The sequence below is a fragment of the Aquarana catesbeiana genome, linkage group LG09, assembly GCF_042186555.1.
Source record: "Aquarana catesbeiana isolate 2022-GZ linkage group LG09, ASM4218655v1, whole genome shotgun sequence".
NCBI lineage: Eukaryota > Metazoa > Chordata > Amphibia > Anura > Ranidae > Aquarana > Aquarana catesbeiana.
The window spans coordinates 56,110,486-56,133,749 of record NC_133332.1 but is presented as its reverse complement, the minus strand read 5'-3'; the positions used below and the strand labels follow the sequence as shown (position 1 = coordinate 56,133,749).

The 23,264-nt window shown below is 45.9% G+C and overlaps 1 protein-coding gene across 1 annotated transcript in view; it reads left to right on the top strand.

Annotated features, from left to right (window-relative positions):
* The window catches only part of LOC141107662 (cytochrome P450 2F3-like), a 63,933-nt gene extending 59,026 nt beyond the window's left edge, over nt 1–4,907 (top strand). Inside the window, exon 10 of the mRNA XM_073598554.1 lies at nt 2,604–4,907. Within this exon, the coding sequence (XP_073454655.1) occupies nt 2,604–2,785 (182 nt within the window). The 3' untranslated portion in view covers nt 2,786–4,907. The remainder of the gene's footprint in view (nt 1–2,603) is intronic.
* Nucleotides 4,908–23,264: the final 18,357 nt, after the last annotated feature.

Here is a 23,264-nt window from a genome sequence, read left to right as displayed (position 1 = left end):
CCAACGTTATTGGTGGAGTGGGTGCATCGTGACCCCCCCCACTCCTCTAGTCCCAGGTGCCCCAGCGAGACTGTTTCATCTTCGGATACTCAATTACAGGGACCATGACATGATCTGTGCTGCTGCCAGAAACACTCCTGACCTCAAGCATTACAGATGCCCCTTATCTGCATAGGCAGCATTTTATTTTTATTTTTTTGGTAATACAACCCACACTTGCAGAAATGGTAGAGCTGAGGAGTTTACCAGTGGCAGTAAGACTGTGCAATGGAGAGACACTATGGACTACACCAACACAGGTAGAACAATGGTTCAAGAGCAAACCAGACAAATAGTGGATCAGACTAGGCAGCAGCACGGCTGATCACGCTGGCACAGATGGGAACATGGTTCAACAGTGAACTGAATGAATAGTACACTGGATCAAGTACTGGACCCAGCATAGGCAAAAACACAGATTAGGCAAAGGGGAACCAGAAAACAGGCCAGAGGTCAGGACAGGTGGCAGACAAGAGAATTCAAAAGGTTGCAGAGGTTGGTACACAGGAATTCAGTGCAAGGTATAAAACAAGTTGAAGACAACTCTCCAGGGAAGGCTCTGAAACAGGCAGAAGTGTTACTCAGGTGGCGATCATGTAGGTGCTGGTGCTTTAAATCTACACACACCAATGACCTCAGCAGCTGGGGACAGGATTCCACAGCAATGTTTTAGAAGGATCCCAGAAGCCAGGCAACGCTGGAGCAAGGAAGGTAAGTGACGTTTACCGGTTTGTATTTTGTTGTATAATAATACACAAACTACAAATGATCTCTATATGTGGCTGTTACAAATGTAAAATATGGGGCAGAAATTGCAATCAAAGGAGTGTTACCTGTTTTGCATCTTAGCTATTTCCTTGATGTGTAAAATCAGCTTCCTTAGCCCCTGAGGACAATCCTTAAGACAAAATGCATAAGATAGAGCTTGAGTACTGATGTCAGGCATCTGCTCACAGCAGGTGCTACTGTCCTTATGTGGGACCATCAGCACTTTTATGCTATCTTTTAAATAAAAGTTGGAAAATATTTTTTGTATGATTGGAGTTTCCTTCCATTTTGGAACACCTCTAGGAGATTGCACCAAATTAGGAAGATTGGGGTTTCCAGTGGCTAATTATACTAGGCTCCATGTGACAGTAGTCAGAGAAGACCTGCGTATCTTCATTATAACAAGCATATATTGATCTCTAAGTGCCCAATAGTGATGGTCACAATTGATCTTGAAATTGACAAGGGTGAAGTCTTTGGAAGACTAAACTTTCTTTGCTGGGTGGGAGTGGCCCTAGCTGTTGAAACACACTGCACTTTAGCCTGTTAGTGCATAACTTCCGTGAAGTGATTTTGAGGCCTAGCCTAAGAGCCATGTCACGTTACTGTTCCTGTAGCAGATGAAATATTGGCAGCAGTGGGATCACTAAAGATACTACTTACCTTTACCTATAATGGTGCTCTCCTATTGGCTGCAAAGTCTCACTTAACAGTGAGGGAGCAGCTACAGAGTGACACCTTCTTGATTTGGCCTGAGAAGCAGGGACACCATAGGAGCAGGTAAGTAGTACTACTACTCTCTTAGTGATTCTGTTGACAGCATCAATGGTGTGGCATGTACCCTAGGTAGTGACTGTTTTTGTAGCGTAAAGACATTCTGGTTGGATAATCTATGATGTGATCATTCAAAAAAAAAATGCCAAAATTGTGTTTCTAGTTGGGGATATAGTAGGAAACAGTTAGATTCTCTATTCAAATAAAATTGTTTTTCATTGCTGTCTGTTTTCCTATTGAGGAAAATCCCCCTCACATCCTGCCCCAGTTACCATTAGTCACAGCAATAACATTCTGACTGAAGTTCTTTATCTTCCCCACTCTATCCAAAACCAAAAAAAGCCCAGAGTTTTTCCCCCTGATCATTCTATAATTGGTGCCTTTACCTGCCATGTGATCCCACTAATATGGTGTAGGTCAGGAGTAGGCAACCTCGGCCCTCCAGCTGTTTTGAAACTACAAGTTCCATGAGACAATCACAGGCATGACTCCTAGAGGCAGAGGCATTATGGGATTTGTAGTTTCACCACAGCTGGAGTGCCAAGGTTGCCTACACCTGGTGTAGGTCAAGTAGGGTGTTACAGTGTTTGTTTTGAGTCTGGGTTTGTTATCCAGAGGAGCTTGAACAGGTCTTCCGCTGCCTAATTTTACTTGGTTACAGATCTGCCCTAGTGTGGCTAACCTCATGGTTTCTTGCAGCCACTTAGAAGTCAGTGCGTGGCACGGGTTATATATGAACTCTGAACTGCCATTTATAATGTAGTATTTTGTCTCAATGGTTTCCCTGTGAACTTCTTCCATCTGCCATGCCAATCCTCCAATTTTAGCCATTCCAAAACTTTTCTTCAAGGAAATAACAGAAAAGGGGTTCAAACAAGGGACCTGATAAAACAAACATTGTAATGTGTTAGGCAGTGCTTCCTTATAATCTGTCTGTTATTTTTCCTATTGCACTGTTAAATAAATCAAGAGTCCAAAATCCATGTCTTACTATTGCTCTAATTTTGTTTTGACTTGGCTAGGAAAAAGGATTTGTCTTGGAGAAAGCTTGGCCCGAATGGAACTCTTTCTATATTTCACATCATTGCTTCAAAATTTCAACTTCAAACCAGTCATTCCAAAAGAGGAGATAGACCTTAAACCAACAGGCAGTGGACTGGGCAATGTCCCACCAAACTACAAGTGCTGCATCATACCTCGCTAACCTCCTGGTCTTTTAAGCCCCACGAGGATCATGTGGGACCAATTTTAAAGGGAAAACCCTTTTAGAAAACTGAAGTGACTGAAACCTGATAGAAAATTCTACTTTTGTTTGCTACACAAACCATTTTGTGATTTAAAGTAAAATATATTTTATATATATATATATATATATATAATTGCAGCATACCACACCTTACATGTCATGGCTGCATTCATTATTGTTGTCTTTTTTCACCTGGTTATCCAGTTAGTAACACACTTCTGGTCTTAGGGTGGCTCCTCCCTTTACCTAAGTGACTAATAAGTTAAAGCTTAACTTCAGCTCGTGTTTTCAGCAGTTACAGAATTATTTTTCCTCTTTGAGATAAAGGTTTAAAGTGGTTGTAAAGCCTAAACATTTTTTACCTTAATGTATTCCTTACCTGAGCTCTCATTTGATTCAGCGCTATGCACGTCAGCAGCTCTTCTTTCCCCTCCCTTCTGGAACTCGCCTCTTTTGCTGGGTCTCCGGGAGTCATTGGCTCCCAGTGTTGTCAATGAAAGCCAGTGACAAGGGAGCGGGGGCGGGGCCGAGTCCTGCTGTCTGTGTCAATGGACGGGACGCAGCAGTGGGGCTCAGGTGCGATCACACACAAGTGCCCACATGGGAATCTGCTTCCCATGGGGGAACTGCACATAGAGGAGGAGCCTTGAGCGATGGCAGGGGACCCGAGAAGAAGAGGTTCGAGGCCGCACTGTGCAATTCCATTGCACAGAGCAGCAGGGCCATCTTTAATATTGATTGGACCCTGGGCAAACATTTTCTGGGGCCCTCCTGAGTCCACTTATCAACTATTTGCAGGCAGTGCAGGCTCAAGGGGAGGCTGCTTTGGGCCCCACAACAATGACTGGGCCCGGGCCACTAACCATTTTGCCCTGCATTAAAGAAGGCCCTGCTGTTTGTTATTAAAAAAAATGTTTACCTTTACATTCGCTTTCAAATAAATGAATAACAGCAGACCATTGTAAGCTTCCCTGTCAGCGTTAAATGGTTTGTCGCAACCCTCTAACTGCCAACCCTCTAACTGCAAGGAAGTTGAAAAATAACAGCAGGATCAGGTAACAAATTAAGTAAGAGGGGGACTCAGAAAAACAGACTGCTTTATTAATGACATTGACAGACTGTATCGTATATGTCATTTTTTATTTTGCCTTTAATACCACTTTAACATTCTTGAAATCTACCAATCCATTACTGTTTGCAGCAAGCCATAATTTTCTAAACTACCAAAGAACACGTTAAGGAGGATGGTCACTGCGGACAGTTGACTGCACAGTAGACATGTACATGATGAAAAGATTTCTTTTATTTCGTTTAGATTTGTCAATCTAGTTATTTCTTTTTGTAAAATTCGGTTGATTAGTTCAATTTGTATTCGGAATTCATATTCACAATTCATTTTGTGTCTTTTTTCTAATTTCCTCCTAATTTATCAAATTTTTTAAATTCTAAATGTTTGAATCAATAATTTTAGATTTTTTTTTCCATTCAAATGCAGCAAAGTGAACAAACAAAAGAAAATAATTGCCAAACAAATCATATTTGGCTTAACGAAAACAGCATTATTTCGAAATGGTACACTATTAACACACACGGGGGTCATTTACTATAGCGCTGGGAAGTACAGCGCGCTATTACATCTAATAGTGCCCATTTTAGGCAATTAAGATTTCAATAGTCGAACGTGCGAATGAAAAAGAGCGCTATTAGCGGCGAACATACATTAGTAAATTCGGAAATCATCGCTAATTAGCGGTTCCGCGGATATGCAAATGGCAATTTCTACTAAGTTATTATATAGCACTGCACTGCAACCACAATCCATGTATGTGAAAGAAACATGTTTATGTGAGATGTGCTCTACCTCGTGTGCATCTATTGATGTATATTGCAATTAGTATTCCTAGATTTTTTTCTTCTTTTGCTAACGAATGCAGTTATGAATGATTATTACAGAGTAATGTTTGCTATTCTGTAAAGTTACATGTATTGAACATTTAGGTTACCTATTTGTTGTATGTTGTTTTTTTCATGTTTTTTAAATTTTTTTTTATTTAGGTGACAATAAAGCGGTAATTATTTATGTTCATTCTTTAATCATACTACACTATTATGCAGGTCTTAGCGTACTTAGCACAATGGCTTGGTGGTCTGCTCAGATGTCTCCACAGCACTCAAGGTATGAGTTCAAATCCCAGCAAACCTACCATCCACCAGCTATGTTTATTTTTTCACTGCACAAGCGAATTAAAATAAACAAAGAAATGTAAACTGCCCGTTAACTAGTGTGTGATGTTTGGAATTCCACACCATAACATTATTTAATACTTACATACCATTGCATGCATTTGAAGAGTTAACATAATAGAATCAGCCAAACTAAAGTGCATTGACTAACTGGCATTTGCCTATTTTCAGTATATGCTGCTTTGGCTAAATGTAATTCGCCAATGCAATCTTTTAGTATCCCTCTGTGGGATTTGAATTCATGAGTCCTCCAAGGCCTGAGTTTTTCAAGGTAGAAGCACTGACCACTAGCCTATTGGGCTTAGCACAATCATACATAGGAAATACATTTACTAGTGTTTGATGTTTCTTTTCCCCGAGTCGTCTCTCCTGCCGCTGCTGTCTTCTCCCGCTGCTGTATTCTTCCACGCTTCCGGTTACCTGCTAATAAAAAAAAGCTGCTCTTCTTCTGTGGCGGCCTTCCGTGGCCATCCAATGATATCACCCAGAGAGCCCGCCCCATGGCTATGTATACAATGCCACACAGCGGGTGACAACGCAGTGGAGGAAGACCGCCACAGAAGAAGAGCGGCTTTTTTTTTATCAGCGGGTAACCGGCGGCGTGAAAGAACACAGCAGATGGAGAAGATGGCGGTAGGAGAGACAGCGGCAGGAGAAGATGGCTCAGGGAAGAAGACGGCTCGAAGCTATTTTACAATAAAGGACTTGTCAAAAACCGGCTATTGTTTTTTTTACATTTCACTGCTTTTTTGGTGAACGGGTAGGTGTACGATGTACCCCATACCCATTCACGTAGAGGGTGCAGGATCTGTGGGCCCCCTTGTTAAAGGGGGCTTCCAGATTCTGATAAGCCCCCCTCCCACAGACCCCAACAACCACCAGCCAGGGTTGTCGGGAAGAGGCCCTTGCCCCCATCAACATGTGGACAAGGTACTTTGGGGGGGACCCCAAAGCACCCTTCCCATGTTGAGGGCATGTGGCCTGGTACATTTCAGGAGGGGGGCTCGCTCACCCCCCCATCCTGACCTCCAGGCTGCATGCTCGGATAAGGGTCTGGTATGGATTTTGGGGGGCCCACGTCAATTTTTTAAAATTTTGGTGTGGGGGGGTTCCCCGTAAAGTCCATACCAGAACTGAAGGGCCTGGTATGTACTGGGGGGGTGGCTACAAAGTTTTTTTCCTTGATTTTTGGAATTCCACACCATAATATTATTGAATAATTACATACCATTGCATGCGTTTGAAGAGTTAAAATTATGGAATAAACCAAACTGATGTGTATTGGCTAATTATGCTGCTGAGTACAATGCACGTTTTCAGGAGGTGATATCGTCGGTGGGACTTAAACTCATGGCTTAAACCTGTGAAGGTAGCATGGCATACCACTATGCTACAGAGCTGAGCGCAAACCTTCAGGCAATAATATTATAGTAATAACCATGCTCATGCTGATGTGGCAATGGCTAATAGACGTTTGCCTCTCTTCAGCATATGCTGCTGAGTAGAATGCAAGCTTTCAGTAGGTAATACCATCTGTGTGATTTTCAGCCATTTGAGCACAATTATATTGAGAACATATGTTAACTAGTGTTTGATGGTGAGACTACTTTATATTCTAGGTATACTAGTACTCAGCACAGTGACTTGGGCCCCTTTTACACTTGTGCGACCTGAAAGCCCCCTGAAGTCACTCAAAGTAGTGCAGGAACTACTTTTGGGAATTGGTGTGGCGTTGCATCAATTCAGATAGTTCCATTGCCATCAATTTGGCCTGCAATTTGAACATGGGTGAAGTTGCATAGATATGAATGGAAATCATGAGGGGCAAACTTTTCATGCAACTCTGAGGTCCAAAGCTGCACAAAAAGTCACCCAAGTGTGAAAGTAACCTAATGAGATTAATTGATAACACCTTTGAATTAGGACCCATTTGCACTTGTGCGACCTTAAAATTACACAGCTTTGTCGTGACTTGAAGCAATGTCTGTGTAATCTTGTGGTGTATGGACCTCAAATTGCATCAAAGTCAAACCAAGGTAGTGCAGGTGCGAATTTGCCCCACTTTCAGGATGCACAAGTGACAATAGGGTCAAATTCAAAGGGGTTATCCACGAATCTCATTCACACTGCTAAGATCTGAAAGTCACACTATTTTGCTGCCACTTTGCCCCAACTTCTGGGAATACCTGTGTAATATAGTGACCAATGTACTTCAAGTCGCATGAAAGTCACACCAAAGTAGTACAGAGACTACTTTGAAGTTGGTGCGACCTGAAGTAGCACAGATATGAATGGTTATCATAGAGAATCATGGGGTACAACTTGTCATACAAGGAGCTCTCATTTATATTTCCATAGTCCTTACTGATTTACATAAGCAGAACAAATGCATGGAGTGATGTGTGCACATGGGCCAGATACAAATATGTGGTGATGCCAAATAAACAAATCAATGAACCCCACCCACACCAAATCTAACTACTACACCCAACCCCACATTGAGTAAGCACAAGTACATATCCTACACTTACCCAGCAAATGAGCAGCACCTCCTCTTTGCTAAAGAGAGACCTCGCCATGTCCACCTAGATGGAGATCCTGACCAGTGCAGGAACTTCCAGGGTGATTACAATGACTCATTTCCGGGTCAGAAGATGAAACCACGCTCTTTTGAGCACAGCTGCAAATATTTAATCGCAACCACAATTAGAATTTATATTTTCGTTTATTTGCAGATATGCAAATCTGTATTTCTACATATAACGATATTTGAAGGCAAACTTAAGGGAGTTTGATAAGAAATGATGTCCCTGAGATTGCAGCAGGTGAATTACAAAGACAAAGGCCCAGTTTGAGCCCTGGTTCACACTGGCAGAGGGAATGAAATTGTGAGAGTTCAGCTGAACTCACACAATTTCATTCCCGTATGTCAGTCCCGACTGCGGGGGGAATTTCAGAGACATCTGTGCAGGTTTCTGCACAGATGTCAATGGAAATCGCACCCCAAAGTCACCAAAAGTAGAACAGAAACTACTTTTGTAAATTGCCGCAATTGCCGCCGATTTGGCATGTGATTTGACATGTCAAATCGCACCAATGTGAACCAGGGCTGACACATACAACACTGCCTATCCACCAGCTGAATTCATTACCTGCAATTTTCCACAGCTGTTATATACAAAGACTCCACCTAAACAACTTTAACATTTACTTGCACGTGTGCTGAACAGATTAGGTTTTTTGGTGCACAATTATATCTTATAATTTCTGTGGGTATAAGGCCCGGTTCACACTGCTGCGATGGCAGACATTGCGTGTGATTCACAGCACACTGCTGTTCATATCACATGCAATGTGTGTGCGATGCGATTTCAGCCATACAGATAGTATGGCTGATATTGCACTGCATTCGGTCCAAACACGCACAGGACCTTTTTTTTGTTCGGACCAGAATCAGATCGCACGGGTTTTCACACCTGTGCAATCCGATTCATGTCCGAACTGTCAGTTCGCAGTGCGATATGTGAGCTGAACTGGGGGTGTCGTTAACTTTGTATGACACTCCCCAGCAGTTCACATATGGCAGTGTGCAAGTCAGGTGCGATGCGGGAACCCGCAGTGGATTCGCAGGGTTCTCGCATCGCAGCAGTGTGAACCGGGCCTTAGTAAGATGTTGCACTTCCCCAAAACCACCACCCCCAAAACTAAATTAAAAAGAAGAAAGAAAAGAAAAAAAAACAACAAGCTCAACAAAATGAGCAGAAACAAAATGATGTACATTCATTTACTAGCATAAAAAAAAAAAATTCTACAGGATATATGATGCTACATTGAGCAAAACAGATAGCAAATTGGTTTTAAGGGCCCTGCTCATAGGAACTTACAACCTAAAATTTGTCTAAACCTTAGAGTGGACACAGCTTTACTTTCAGTGTATAACAGGCAACACATTTCATAGTACAACTACTCACCCACATCACATTTCTATCTGCAAGATTATAGAAACATACTTAACAGTCATTATTCTTACAAAGCATTCCAACATAATATTTAAAAAGGCACATATTCAAACTATAAGATCCAACCCCACCACCCAACAATCCACACGCATACATAGGTGACCATGTTCTGCTGGAAGCTGCTAGGGATGAGCTTGAGGTTTGGGTCGAACATCGGGTATTAGCCCGTTCGCCGAATATCAAACAATATGGGGTGTTCGCGGGAAATTCGAGCACCCATGGAACGCCCCATAATGCACTGCGAGATAGCAGTGCATTGCTGTATGATGATTGGCCAAAGCATGCACCTGACCTGCATGCTTTGGCCAATCCCAGTGCCCTCTACTAAGAGAGCCATAATTGGCCAAAGGCAGGGTGCCTTTGGCAAATCATGGCTCAGGGGGACTAAGTCCACGCCCCACACTATATAAGGCTGCCTGCACAGCAGCCCTGTGTAGTGTTGTTGGCGTATACAGAGACATAGCTTGATATAGATTGAGCAGGCAGGTTATTCAGTTAGTGTCAGTGTATTTTATATATATATATATATATATATATATATATATATATATATATATATACACACACACACATATACAGTCAGTCTAGTATATATATATATATATATATATATATATATACACTCTGCAGCATCCAGTGTAGCGTATATATCTACAGTGCATTCTGTGGTGTACTGTTTCTACTACTTTTCTGGTGGTGTACACAGCACACAATACACTGCAGCCATAGTGCAGTTGCTACTACTTTTCTGGTGGTGTACACAGAACACAAAACAGTGCAACCATAGTGCAGTTGCTCCTACTTTTCTGGTGGTGTACACAGCACACAAAACAGTGCAACCGTAGTGCAGTTGCTCCTACTTTTCTGGTGGTGTACACAGCACACAATACAGTGCAGTGTGGTGTTGCCAAACAAAATATACATCATGTCCGGAAGGCCACCAAGGAGAGGCAGATGCTCACAGGCCACTAAAAGAGGGCAAGCAGGCCCTGTGTCTACAGTCAACAGTGCTGGTCGCAGACATGGTGCATCCTCTGCAGGTGGCCGTGGGGCACGCTTGTCCTTTTTTTCCTGCTGCTGGCCATGTTATTGAGCCAGAACATACAGAAGAGTTGGAGGAGTGGATAAGAAAGCCATCCTCATCCTCCCCATCCCCTGTCACCCAGGCTCAGAGTAGTTTGCCTTCCAATGCAGCTGCCAAAGTGGCCTATTCCAACAGCTCCTTGTCCACAGTCACTCCTTCCATAGCCCCACCATTATGCACGGAGGAGTCCCCCAAACTATTTGACAACAGTGTCGAGTACATGCTGATGGAGGATGCTCAGCGATTAGAAGGCTCCGATGTTGGTTCCCAGGTAGAGGAAGGGAGTAACGTGAGCCTAGAGAGAGAGGGGGTGCCCAAGAAGAACTAGAAACTGGCAGTCATGTTCCCCCAGCTGCAGCATACTGCCAAGCTTGCTCCAGTGATGAGGAGGGGGGGATGATGAGGTCAATGACTCTACTAGGCAGGATGTCATTAAGGGCAGCCACCCTACTGCATCACACCACAGAGCTCTGCAGGTGCAGGGCACTGCTGTCTCCCCACTGATTTTGAAAAGTTCTATGGTGTGGGCCTTTTTTGACACGTGTGCAGCAGATCGCACCGTTGTTGTTTGCAACCTATGTCTGAAGCAGATAAAGCGTAGCCAGAACAGCAGAAGCTTGGGCACCACATGCTTGACCAGACATATGACGACCTCCCATGCAGTCCATTGGCAACAGCACTTGAAAGACCCACATCAAAGAAAAAGGCGGGCTTCTCCTTGCTCCTCATCTGGGATCTCCATTCCCACTATACCTCCAGTTCTCTCAAAAACCTACACTGAGAAGAATGAAGGTATAGCAATAGGTGTCCCAAGTACTAGCAGCCAATCTGCTATCAGTACACCTCCATCTGATCTTAGCAGGCAAATTTCCCTACCCCAGTTGCCAAACTGGAAAAAGAAATTCGGTCCCAGCCATCCACACGCTCAGCGTCTGAATGCTAGCTTGGCCAAATTGCTAGCACTGCAGTTGCTGCCTTTTCAGCTGGTAGTCTCTGCCCCCTTCCATGAATTTGTGGAATGTGCTGTACCTCAGTGGCAGGTTTCAAAATGCCATTTCTTTTCATGGAAGGCCATTCCGGCTCTCTACCTGCATGTGGAAGGCAATGTTTGGGCCTCGTTGGACAGGGCAGTCAGCAGTAAGGTGCATATTACCACTGACTCATGGTCCAGCAGGCATGGGCAGGGACGTTACCTTTCCTTCACGGCGCACTGGGTAACTCTGCTGGCAGCTGGGAAGGATGCAGGACAGGGTTCAGTATTGTTGGAGCTTGTTCCGCCACCACGCCTCCAAAATGCTAGTGGTCATTCTGCCACAGCTCTCTCCTCCACTCCCTCCTCTTCTTCTTCCTCTATGGCCTCTTCTTCTGATTTCTCCTCTGAACCAGCGGTGCTCCGTAAGCGGTCAAGGGCCTATGCAAGCACTCAGGCAAAAAGATGCCATGCGGTGCTTGAGTTGGTCTGCTTAGGGAACAGGAGCCACACTGGGGCAGAGATTCTGTCAGCTCTGCAGGGGCAGGCTCAGAGGTGGTTGACGTCATGCCAGCTTCAGCCAGGAATGGTTGTATGCGACCATGGCACCAAACTTCTCTCCGCCCTCCAACAGGGACACTTGACCCATGTCCCATGTTTGGCACTCGTCCTGAATTTGGTGGTGCAGCGGTTCTTGAGCAGGTACCCAGGCTTACAGGATCTCCTGAGGCAGGCCAGAAAAGTCTGTGGTCATTTCCGCCGGTCATACAATGCCAGTGTTCGGCTGGCTGACATTCAAAGGGAATGCAACCTGCCCACCAACCGCCTCATTTGTGACATGCCCACCACGTGGAACTCAACGTTGGCAATGCTGTAATGGCTGCACTCTCAGCAGAGGGCCATCAATGAGAGTACCTGTGTGAGTATGACACCGGGACAGGGTCAAGGGAGCTTGGCTTTTTTTCGCCACACCAGTGGCTACTGATCAAGGATGCATGCACTGTCCTGTCACCATTTGAGGAGGCCATGAGGATGGTGGTGAGCAGCGAGAATGCATGCATCAGTGATACTGTCCCTCTTGTCTTCCTGTTGGAGCACACACTTCGTGGAATAATGGACAGGGCACTTGAGGCAGAACAGCGGGAGGAAGAGGAGGACTTCCTTACCTCTCAAGGCCCCCTTTATCCAGATAGCATTCCTGTGGGCCCGCCAAACACACAGGAGGAGGAGGAGGAGGATTGTGTCAGCATGGATGTAGAGGATAACACTCAGCAGCAGTCTTCAAGGGGTGGTTTTCAGTCCCCAGAAACCCAAGGAGTTGTACGTGGTTGGGAAGAGGTAGTTTCTGACAACGTCATCCTCAGTGACCCAGAGGACTCACAATCAAATGCATCTGTAAACTTACGCTGCATGGCATCTCTGATTCTGCAAAGCCTGCGAAAGGACCCTAGGATTCGTGGTATCATGGAGAGGGATCATTACTGGCTGGCAACCCTTCTTGAACCACATTACAAGGGTAAGGTTGCAGAATTCATCCTGCCTTCGCAGAGGATGAAACATCTTCAGGAGGCCATGAAGAATGGTTTGTGCAATGCGTTTCCAGACCCTGGGAGGTTACAATTTCCTGTTGCTGAGCCTTCGGTCAGTCAGAGGAAGATCGGTGGAGGTGGTGGCTGGCTGACCGATGCCTTTAGACAATTTTTTAGTTCTCAGCGTCAAGGTCTGATCAGTTCAAGCAACCATCGCCAACGCCTGCGTTACATGGTACAGGAATATCTTGGGGCAAGAGCAGACTTGGAGACCTTTCCAACAGACCATCCACTGGGCTACTGGATCTTGAGGATGGACCACTGGCTAGAACTTGCTCAATATGCACTTGAGCTACTGGCCTGTCCTGCATCCAGAGTTCTTTCTGAACGCACATTCAGTGATGTTGGAGGGTTTGTAAAGGATCATAGAGTGCGCCTGTCCACAGACTCCGTTGATAGGCTCATATTCATAAAAATGAATCAGTCTTGGATCAGCAGCAGCTATCAAGCACCTGATGCTGATGTAACTGATTGATTTTTCTATGGGATGTGGGATCCCTTGAAGACTACCTATGCTGAGTGACTATCCTATTCCTCCTAAATCTTGATGATGCTAGCTGACCAACAATATTTTTGGTTTAGGGCACCACCACCACTGCCTAAGGCCCAATTTTTCTGCCCCTGTTTAACAGGGGCATGTAATTACAATTTTTGATCAAATATTTCACAGCAGGGCCCATTCCTGTGCCCAACAAGCGTAACTGTGAGGGGTTACAGTGTTGTGGCACCACCAACCAAGGCACAATTTAGCTGCCTCTGTTTAACAGGGGCATGTAATTAAAGTTAAAGTAACTGTGAGGGGTTACAGTTAACCCCCAGCACCACTCCCACCACCATTGGCTAGGGCCCAATTTTTCAGCCCCTGTTTAACAGGGGCATGTAATTACAATTTTTGATCAAATATTTCACAGCAGGGCCCATTCCAGCGCCCACCAAGAGTAACTGTAAGAGTAACTGCACCAAGAGTAACTGCACCACCACCACCACCCAAGGCCCAATTTAGCTGCCCTTCTTCAACAGAGGCATGTAATTACAATTTTTGATAAAATATTTCACAGCAGGGCCCATTCCTGCGCCCAACAAGCGTAACTGTGAGGGGTTACAGTGTTGTGGCACCACCCCCACCACCATTGGCTAAGGCCCAATTTAGCTGCCCCTGTTCAACAGGGGCATGTAATTACAATTTTTGATCAAATATTTCACAGCAGGGCCTGTTCCTGCACCCAACAAGCATACCTGTGAGGGGTTACAGTGTTCTGGCAACACCTAAGGCCCAATTTTCTGCAGAGTATTTAGGGCAGGCCATATAGTATATATACTTCTGTTCAGAGTATATAGTGCCTGGGGGCCCCCACGCCTTTTTTTTTTTTTAATTTGGGTGTGGGGTTCCCCTTAATATCCATACCAGACCTAAAGATCCTTGTAATAGGCTGAGGGGACCCATGCCGTTTTTCTCAATGATTTTCATGTATATTGCCGGGACCCGACAATACATTACAGCCACAAGCAGTTTTAAATGACTTTTATTCCTTTAGGAATATCATTTTGTGTGGTATTGTTCTAAACATGGGAAAACTGCGTAACTTTACAGGCATACTATAGACACCCCCCCAGGCACAATATTTAAAGGAATATTTCATTTTTATTGTTTCACTTTAAGCATTCCTAAAAATCACTGCTCCCGAAAAAATGGCCATTTTTAAAACTTTTTTTTGCATTGATACAGGTCCCCTGGGGCACGACCCGGATCCCCAAACACTTTTTAGGGCAAAAACTTGCATATAAGCCTTTAAAATTAGCAATTTTGATTTTTCACGTTCATTTCCCATAGACTTTAACGGTGTTCGCATATTCGAACAAACTTTTTGGCATGCTCGGATGTTCTGGTGCGAACCGAACCGTGGGGGGGGGGGGGGGGGTGTTCGGCTCATTCCTAGAAGCTGCATTTCAGTGAACATGATTAAAGGGGTTGTAAAGCTTTGTGTTTTTTCACCTTAATGCATCCTATGCATTAAGGTGAAAAAACACCTTGCACTCTCCGGCCCCCCCGAGTTCCCGTTTTACTTACCTGAGCCCCGAATCTCTGAGGGCGCGATTCCGCGTTGCTTTCCCCCAGCTCCTGTGGGCTCTTCATTGGATGATTGATAGCAGCGCAGCTATTGGCTCCCCCTGCTGTCAAATCAATGATGCAGCGCGCCAGGGGATACACTCGCCAGCTATGGCCCCCAACTGTATCACACGGGAGCGCGCCCGCAAGCTAACCTACTTGGGAGGAGCCGAGACAGCCGCCGAGGGACCACAGAAGATGAGGATCGGGGCCACTGTGTGCAAAACGAACTGCACAGTGGAGGTAAGTATGACATGTTTGTTATTTAAAAAAAAAAAAACAAACCTATACAACCCCTTTAAGCAATGAGTTCAAAGAGTAGAAGTAGAAGAGAACAAGAAGACCTGGACAGCTGCACACCGGAATGGATACATCCGTCTTTTTATTCAAAATACAGGTTCATGGGGTACACAGAACACAACTGTGGGGTGGTACAAAAATATCTGACGCATTTTGCACTTACACCAAGTGCTTACTCATAGCTGGCTAAAATGGGAATGAAAAGCCATATATATATACTAAAAATATTAAAACATGTGACCATGCAATGTTTGTGCGAAACGCGTCAGATATTTTTGTACCACCCCACAGTCCTGTTCTGTGTACCCCATGATCCTGTATTTTGAATAAAAAGAGGGATTTATCCATTCCGGTGTGTGGCTGTCCAGGTCTTCTTGTTCTCTTCTACTTGCATCAGCATTCAGCCACCACCTGGGGCTTTTCTCTTCCTGGAGGTAATGAGACACAAGCACTCTGGTTTAAGCCCCTCTTTGAGCGGAGGATCCCATATCTTCAAAGAGTAGAAGGTCAGCACATGCTCCCAAACCATGAATGCATGGTGAGACAGGAACAATACACACACAACATTCATAGCATGGCCACATAAACCCACTTTTGATGGAAAGAATGCTCAAGAATTCCAGCAAACAAACCGCTCTAGTGGGGCGTTTGTCATTATGCACAATCTCATTCCTTCTCTACCACAGCAAAAAACCTGGCATTCTCAGGCCAAACTAACAACCCCCCCCCCCCTGCAGCCCTTTATATAAGATAGGCTGTATTGTTAGCACACTGACACACGCCCAATAGAAGTACACGCTCACCAGTATCTTTCTATCTGTCTCGTCGTGTATGTCTAAAGTGATTGCACCTGATGAGCAGGAACACATAATACTATTTGCAACTGTGTTAGCCCTTGGCTATGTGCATCAAATCTCCAACTACAGGCCAAAGATCGAAGTTTATTTGCATGCACATAAACAAAGCAACCGTTTTCCAAGCATATGTACCTGTGCAGTGTAAACCCTACAATTTTAAATGTCCAAGTCGCTGGGCATGATTAGTGCTAACAAACATTAACATCAGTCCCTGGCTGCAATGAGCTTCCAAAAGTCCAAAACGAACTTTCTTACATTAGAGACTATTTCGACAGGAGGCAAATAAAATGCCAGCATGTCTTTGGATTGTGGTGAGAAACCCACACAGTGAGAACATATAAATTTCAACACAAGCATTAGTATGTTGGGGAATTGAAACAGCAACCCCAGTGCTGCTAGATGGAATGGCTACCCACTTGCTAGTGGGCAGCCTCACACATATAGTCTGCATCTCTGTGGTGTGAACCAGCCCTAAGTTCATAGCCATGCTCAGTGTCACAAGCAATATACAATATATTGTCCAAAGTATTGGGTACACCTGCTTTTATATGCACATGAACTGTAATGGCAGCCCAGTCTTACTTAGTCCGTAGGGTTCAAAATTGATGTGGCCCACCCTTTGCAGCTATAACAGCTTCAACTCTTCTGGGAAGGCTGTCCACAAGGTTTAGGAGTATGTCTATGGGAGTGTTTGAGCATTCTTCCAGAAGTGCATTTGTGAGGTCAGGCACTGATGTTGGACGAGAAGGCCTGGCTTACAGTCTCCACTCTAATTCACCCCCAAGGTGTTTTGTTGTGTTGAGGTCAGGACTCTGTACAGGGTAGTCAAGTTCCTCCGCCCCAAACTCACTCATCAATGTCTTTATGGACCTTGCTTTGTGCACTGGTCCAAATCGTTTGGTGGAGGGGGGATTATGATGTGGGGTTGTTTTTCAGGGGTTGGGCTTGGCCCCTTAGTTCCAGTGAAGGGAACTCTTAAGGTGTCAGCATACCAAGACATTTTGGACAATTTCATGCTCCCAACTTTGTGGGAACAGTTTGGAGATGGCCCTTCCTGTTCCAACATGACTGCATACCAGTGCACAAAACAAGGTCCATAAAGACATGGATGAGGGAGTTTGGGGTGGAGGAACTTGACTGGCCTGTACAGAGTCCTGACCTCAACCCGATAGAACACCTTTTGGCTGAATTAGAGCAGAGACTGTGAGCCAGGCCTTCTCATCCAACACCAGTGCCTGGGCTCACAAATGCGTTTCTGGAAGAATGGTCAAACATTCCCAAAGGCACACTAAACCTCGTGGACAACATTCCCAGCCTTTCCAGAAGCTATAGCTGCAAAGGGTGGGCCAAATCAAATTTTAATCTTGCGGACTAAGACTGGGCTGCCATTAAAGTTCATGTGTGTGTAAAGGCAGGCGTCCCAACACTTATAGATAGATAGTGTATCTGGCAAGATTTATGTAGCGGGCACCTACTTTTAAGTATGTGACCTTTTTGCTAGTATATAGTTTCAGGTAAATTTAGGCAGGCTTGTACGATTATAGCAGGCCTGTTTTGTTCATTTGGGATTTGAGTAGCAGGTAGTTTGTATGCGAGTCTCAGCCAATCATTAATTTGTTTGATAATGCCCCAGGACTCTCATATAAAATCCGGGTCACATGGTCAGTGAAGAGTTTCCTGTTGGAGCTTGGAGAGGAGCCCAGCCTGGTTCCCGGAGGGGAGAGGTTCCCCCTCCGGGGAGCCAACGGAGCCCCCCCTTGCGAGAAGGGAGGGGAACCGGCCTCCATAGAGGAAGAGATGACACCGTACAGCATGTAGTCGCTGGTGTCATTGGGCGCCCCTGTGGGGAAGGGAGCGTGCCATAAAGGAGAAAAGGGATCAAGGAATCATTGCTGAAGAAGTAGCAACTAAGCGGAGGACAACTGGGCGATCGATTGTTTATGAGTGGCACATGGACTATTGATCACGTGAGTGAAAGCCCAAGGGAAGGGTACTGCCAGAGGCTGAGGGATGTTGGTACGCAAGTCAGTGAGACAGGTGGTCATGGCCTGTGACTTTGGGTTCATCAATGCCCCGGGATTCCAATCAGTCAAGCGGGAGGAGTTATTCAGAGTGACTATCAATTATTCTCTATCAAATATACTTCCATCTTCCCTGATAAAGAAATTGCATAAAGTGATTTCCTATTTTCCTTTTATCCGCAATGATTCTAAGTCCTTGCATGAAAGGAACAGAAAAGATTACAAAGCAACAAAAGAGCATCTCAAAAGAAATCCTTCTCCTATCCCAGTTCATGTTAATTAAATAAAAGCAAGAGAAAAATGCAAGTTTCTGGTTGTGTGGGGAGCGATGGGTCAGGTGGTAAACCTGAATTACGGATATAACAATCAGCCGCTCCTTCGGGGGGTAAGCGCTACATTTACAATGGTGGTGGAGCCCTCCTACACATAAATACTACATTTAGACATATTTTTAGGACCTGAGCCAGGAGTTATGTTTAACAACATAGGGCAATGGAACAACTTCTCTACATGAAGCAGCATGTTTAGGATTCAAACCCAGACCCTGAAAGATGCTAAGCAGAAGTTCAAATCTCTAAGCCATGGAGCTGCCACATGTGGAACCCTCACATAAATACACATATACCACATTTCTTTGGACATATAGGTGATGGAATTACATTACTCAAGAGTTATTCTTCTTGATTTATTCTGTAATATTTGGTGGTTCTTGGTGGATGAGTGTAGAATAGTGATGTTACCCTCTAATTTTTGGGAATTACATTTTGATTTCTGATGTTGGTACACATATCACATTTTTTGGGCTCAAATTATGATTATTTGGAAATAATAAAAAAACACACAAAATTGTGACTCATTTTAAATTTGCATCAGCAATAGTATTATTGTTTGTGGTTTGCAAAGACACCTGTGTGAGTTTGGGTAAAGATGTTTGTGAGATGAAGAGTAAGGCCCCTTTCACGCGAGGCGGACTCCGCTTCCACGGAGTCTGCCTCGGTCCTCCGGCTCAGCGGGAGATCTCTCCGTTGATCTCTGCTGAGCCGGCGGATGACAGGTCCCTCTCCGCTCACTGAGCGGGGAGGGGCTTGTCAGGCGCCGCTGCTGCCTATGGAGGGATCGGATGAAAACGGACAGCATGTCCGTTTTCATCAGGTCTCACCCGATCCAATCCGCCAGCGATGGATCCGGACGTAGGGCCATCCGTCTGCTTTTTGCGGATCGGACCAGGTCGGATGTCAGCGGACATGTCTCCACTGACATCCGTTGCTCCATAGGCTAACATGGAGTGCCCGTTCAGGTCCGCCGTCAAAACTGACAGGCAGACCTGAACGGTGAGATCGTGTGAAAGGGGCCTAACAAGTGAAAGTGACAGAGAAAAGTATATTTTATCAAAACATTCCACATTCTAGCATTCTTAGAAAGATACATTTCATCTTAACATTAAAAGTATTTATTTCGGGAAGTTACAATTGTACTATTATGCCGCGTACACACGGTCGGACTTTCCGGCATACTTGGTCCGGCGGACCAGAGTGTGCCGGACAATCCGCCCGTGTGTGGGCGGCGGCGGACTTTTCCGGCGGACTTCTTCCCAAAAGCCCGCCGGACCTAGATTTTAAACATGTTTGAAATCTTTCCGTCGGACTCAGTTTCGGGCGGAAAGTCCGCTCGTGTGTGTGCTGGTCCGACGGAAAGCCCGCTCGTGTGTAGGCTGGTCCGACGGACCAAATACGACACGAGGGGATGGTATTGCATCTCGCGCTCGCTGCAATAGGAAAAACAAATCTTCCTATTGCGGCGAGCGCGGGGCATACCAGGCCCTTAGGTCTGGTATGGATTATAAAGGGGAACCCCGCTACGCCGAAAAAACGGCGTGGGGTCCCCCTAAAATCCATACCAGACCCCGATCCGAGCACGCAGCCTGGCCGGTCAGGAAAGGGGGTGGGGACGAGCGAGCGCCCCCCCCCCTCCTGAACCGTACCAGGCCGCATGCCCTCAACATGGGGGGTGGGTGCTTTGGGGGAGGGGGGCGCCCTGCGCCCCCCCCCCCCAAAGCACCTTGTCCCCATGTTGATGAGGACAAGGGCCTCTTCCCGACAACCCTGGCCGTTGGTTGTCGGGGTCTGCGGGCGGGGGCTTATCGGAATCTGGGAGCCCCCTTTAATAAGGGGGCCCCCAGATCCCGGCCCCCCACCCTATGTAAATGAGTATGGGGTACATGGTACCCCTACCCATTTACCTAGGAAAAAAGTGTAAGTAATAAAACACACTACACAGGTTTTTAAAATATTTTATTAAACAGCTCCGGGGGGGGATCTTCCTCCGGCTTCGGGGGTCTTCTTCCGGCTTCGGGGGTCTTCTTCCGGCTTCGGGGGTCCCTCCGCTTCATCTTCTCCCGGCGTCCGGTTGGTTCTTCTCCGCTCTCCGGCCTCTTCTCCCGGTGTCGCAGGTCTTCGGCCGGCCCCTCCGCTCTCTTCATGTAGCTCTATTGCGAGCGGAGGTCCGGACTTCTGGGCTTCTTGGCTTCTTGGCTTCTCTTCTCTTCTCTTCCCCCAGATGTTGACACGACGCTCTCTCCGGCTGGACTGGTCTCTGAGGGCTGCGTTGTGACTTATATAGGCGGAGACCCCGCCCCCATATGATGTCACAGTCCTTGGGCATGCTGGGACTGTGACGTTTTAGGGGGCGTGGTCGACCACGCCCCCTAAAACGTCACAGTCCCAGCATGCCCAGGGACTGTGACATCATATGGGGGCGGGGTCTCCGCCTATATAAGTCACAACGCAGCCCTCAGAGACCAGTCCAGCCGGAGAGAGCGTCGTGTCAACATCTGGGGGAAGAGAAGAGAAGAGAAGCCAAGAAGCCCAGAAGTCCGGACCTCCGCTCGCAATAGAGCTACATGAAGAGAGCGGAGGGGCCGGCCGAAGACCTGCGACACCGGGAGAAGAGGCCGGAGAGCGGAGAAGAACCAACCGGACGCCGGGAGAAGATGAAGCGGAGGGACCCCCGAAGCCGGAAGAAGACCCCCGAAGCCGGAGGAAGATCCCCCCCCGGAGCTGTTTAATAAAATATTTTAAAAACCTGTGTAGTGTGTTTTATTACTTACACTTTTTTCCTAGGTAAATGGGTAGGGGTACCATGTACCCCATACTCATTTACATAGGGTGGGGGGCTGGGATCTGGGGGCCCCCTTATTAAAGGGGGCTCCCAGATTCCGATAAGCCCCCGCCCGCAGACCCCGACAACCAACGGCCAGGGTTGTCGGGAAGAGGCCCTTGTCCTCATCAACATGGGGACAAGGTGCTTTGGGGGGGGGGGGCGCAGGGCGCCCCCCTCCCCCAAAGCACCCACCCCCCATGTTGAGGGCATGCGGCCTGGTACGGTTCAGGAGGGGGGGGGCGCTCGCTCGTCCCCACCCCCTTTCCTGACCGGCCAGGCTGCGTGCTCGGATCGGGGTCTGGTATGGATTTTAGGGGGACCCCACGCCGTTTTTTCGGCGTAGCGGGGTTCCCCTTTATAATCCATACCAGACCTAAGGGCCTGGTATGCCCCGCGACGGGGCTAGCAAGGTGTCAATCTCACCGATAAAAGCGGCAAGATTGACATCCTTCTCTAGTCCCGTCGCACCTGAGTCACGTTCAAAATGAACGGACTTGTCCGTGTGTGGGCAAGTCCGTTCATTCTGAAAGTCCGCCGGAACTCCGGCGAAAGTCCGTCGGAAAGACGGGCGGACTTAGCCCGCCGGAAAATCCCGGCGTGTGTGGGCAAGTCCGTTCGTTTTAAAGTCCGGCGCACCTGGCGGACAAAGTCCGTCGGAAAGTGTGCCGGACCAAGTAGGATAGAAAGTCCGCTCGTGTGTACGCGGCATTAGAATCAATGTCTGATACTTGCATTGCACTAAATAGCGCCGATTTTCACTCTCAAAAACGCTGTTAGAGGTGAGTAAAAAAAAAAAATTTCCAAATGTTTTTTTTTATTTTTTTTAGGCACATTCATGTATTTTTTTTTTGGGTGGAACACCACTTTAACTATTGATGCCTCAGTTTGGTTAGATGTATGTTATGTGTGTCTTGACCTCCTCTCATCGACCCCACACAAGAAGATAGAGCCATCGGCTTCCAATGGGTGTAGTCCTGAAGCGAATCACATGCCAGCATTTTAAATATCAATATTGCCTTTTATTCTCTGTTAAGCGAACAGCAAAATGTGTTGAGACTGATTGCCCTATCATACAAAAATTTTGCTACATGAAATTTATCAGAAATGTGGGAAAGTACTTTTTCTATGTATACAACAAAAGTCCAAAAAAAATACGTTAGCACCAAACCCAGGGGAAATCTTCCATCACACTTCTTTCCAGAATGCCTATCAAGGGTGCAGCCCTCCTCTGACCGGGAAATCCTCTGAATAACCTGCAAAAAAACACACAGAAGGGCGCAACCACCTTGTGCATTACCATTGATAATTTTTATTAAATCCACATAGACATCTGTTTTTCTTGTTTTTTATTCACATGTGAGTATCCATTTGTCTATGTGGATTTAATAAAAATTATGGTTGCACCTTCCTGTGTGTGTTTTTTTTTTTGCAGCTTCTTCTTTGTATACTATACAGCAGTGGTTCTCAACCTCAGTCCTCAAGTACCCCAGGCCATGTTTTGGGAATTTCTCTTAGATAAAATAGCTGTCCAAAATACCAAGCCAATGACTCTGATTTAAAGCACCTGTGCAAGATAAACGAAAACCTGCAAGCAGGGGGGTTTATTTACTAAAGCTGGAGAGTGCAAAATTAGTCTCACTTCTGCAGAGAAACCAATCAGCTTCTAACCTCAGCTTGTTCAATTAAGCAACAAACAAATGGCCCCTGCCCCCATCTATAACTGGCCTTCACAGCACATGTAAGGGCTATCACATGAAAGACCAAAACAGAACATTCCATAGCTCAACTTACCAACCAGTCTGCCAACTGACCAAATTAACCTGTCCAACAGTCTGCGTTAAAAACTAAACCCCTGTTTTTAACGCAGACTGTTGGACAGGTTAATTTGGACAGTTGGCAGACTGGTTGGTAAGTTGAGCTATGGAATATTCTGTTTTTTTCTTTTTTGTTTAATTAAGCCTTGGCAATAAAACCTGGAAGCTGATTGGTTTCTATGCAGAAGTGAGACTGAATTTGCACTCTTCAGTCTTATGCCGCATACACACGAGCAGACTTTTCGACCAGACTGTTCAGACGGACTTTCCGAA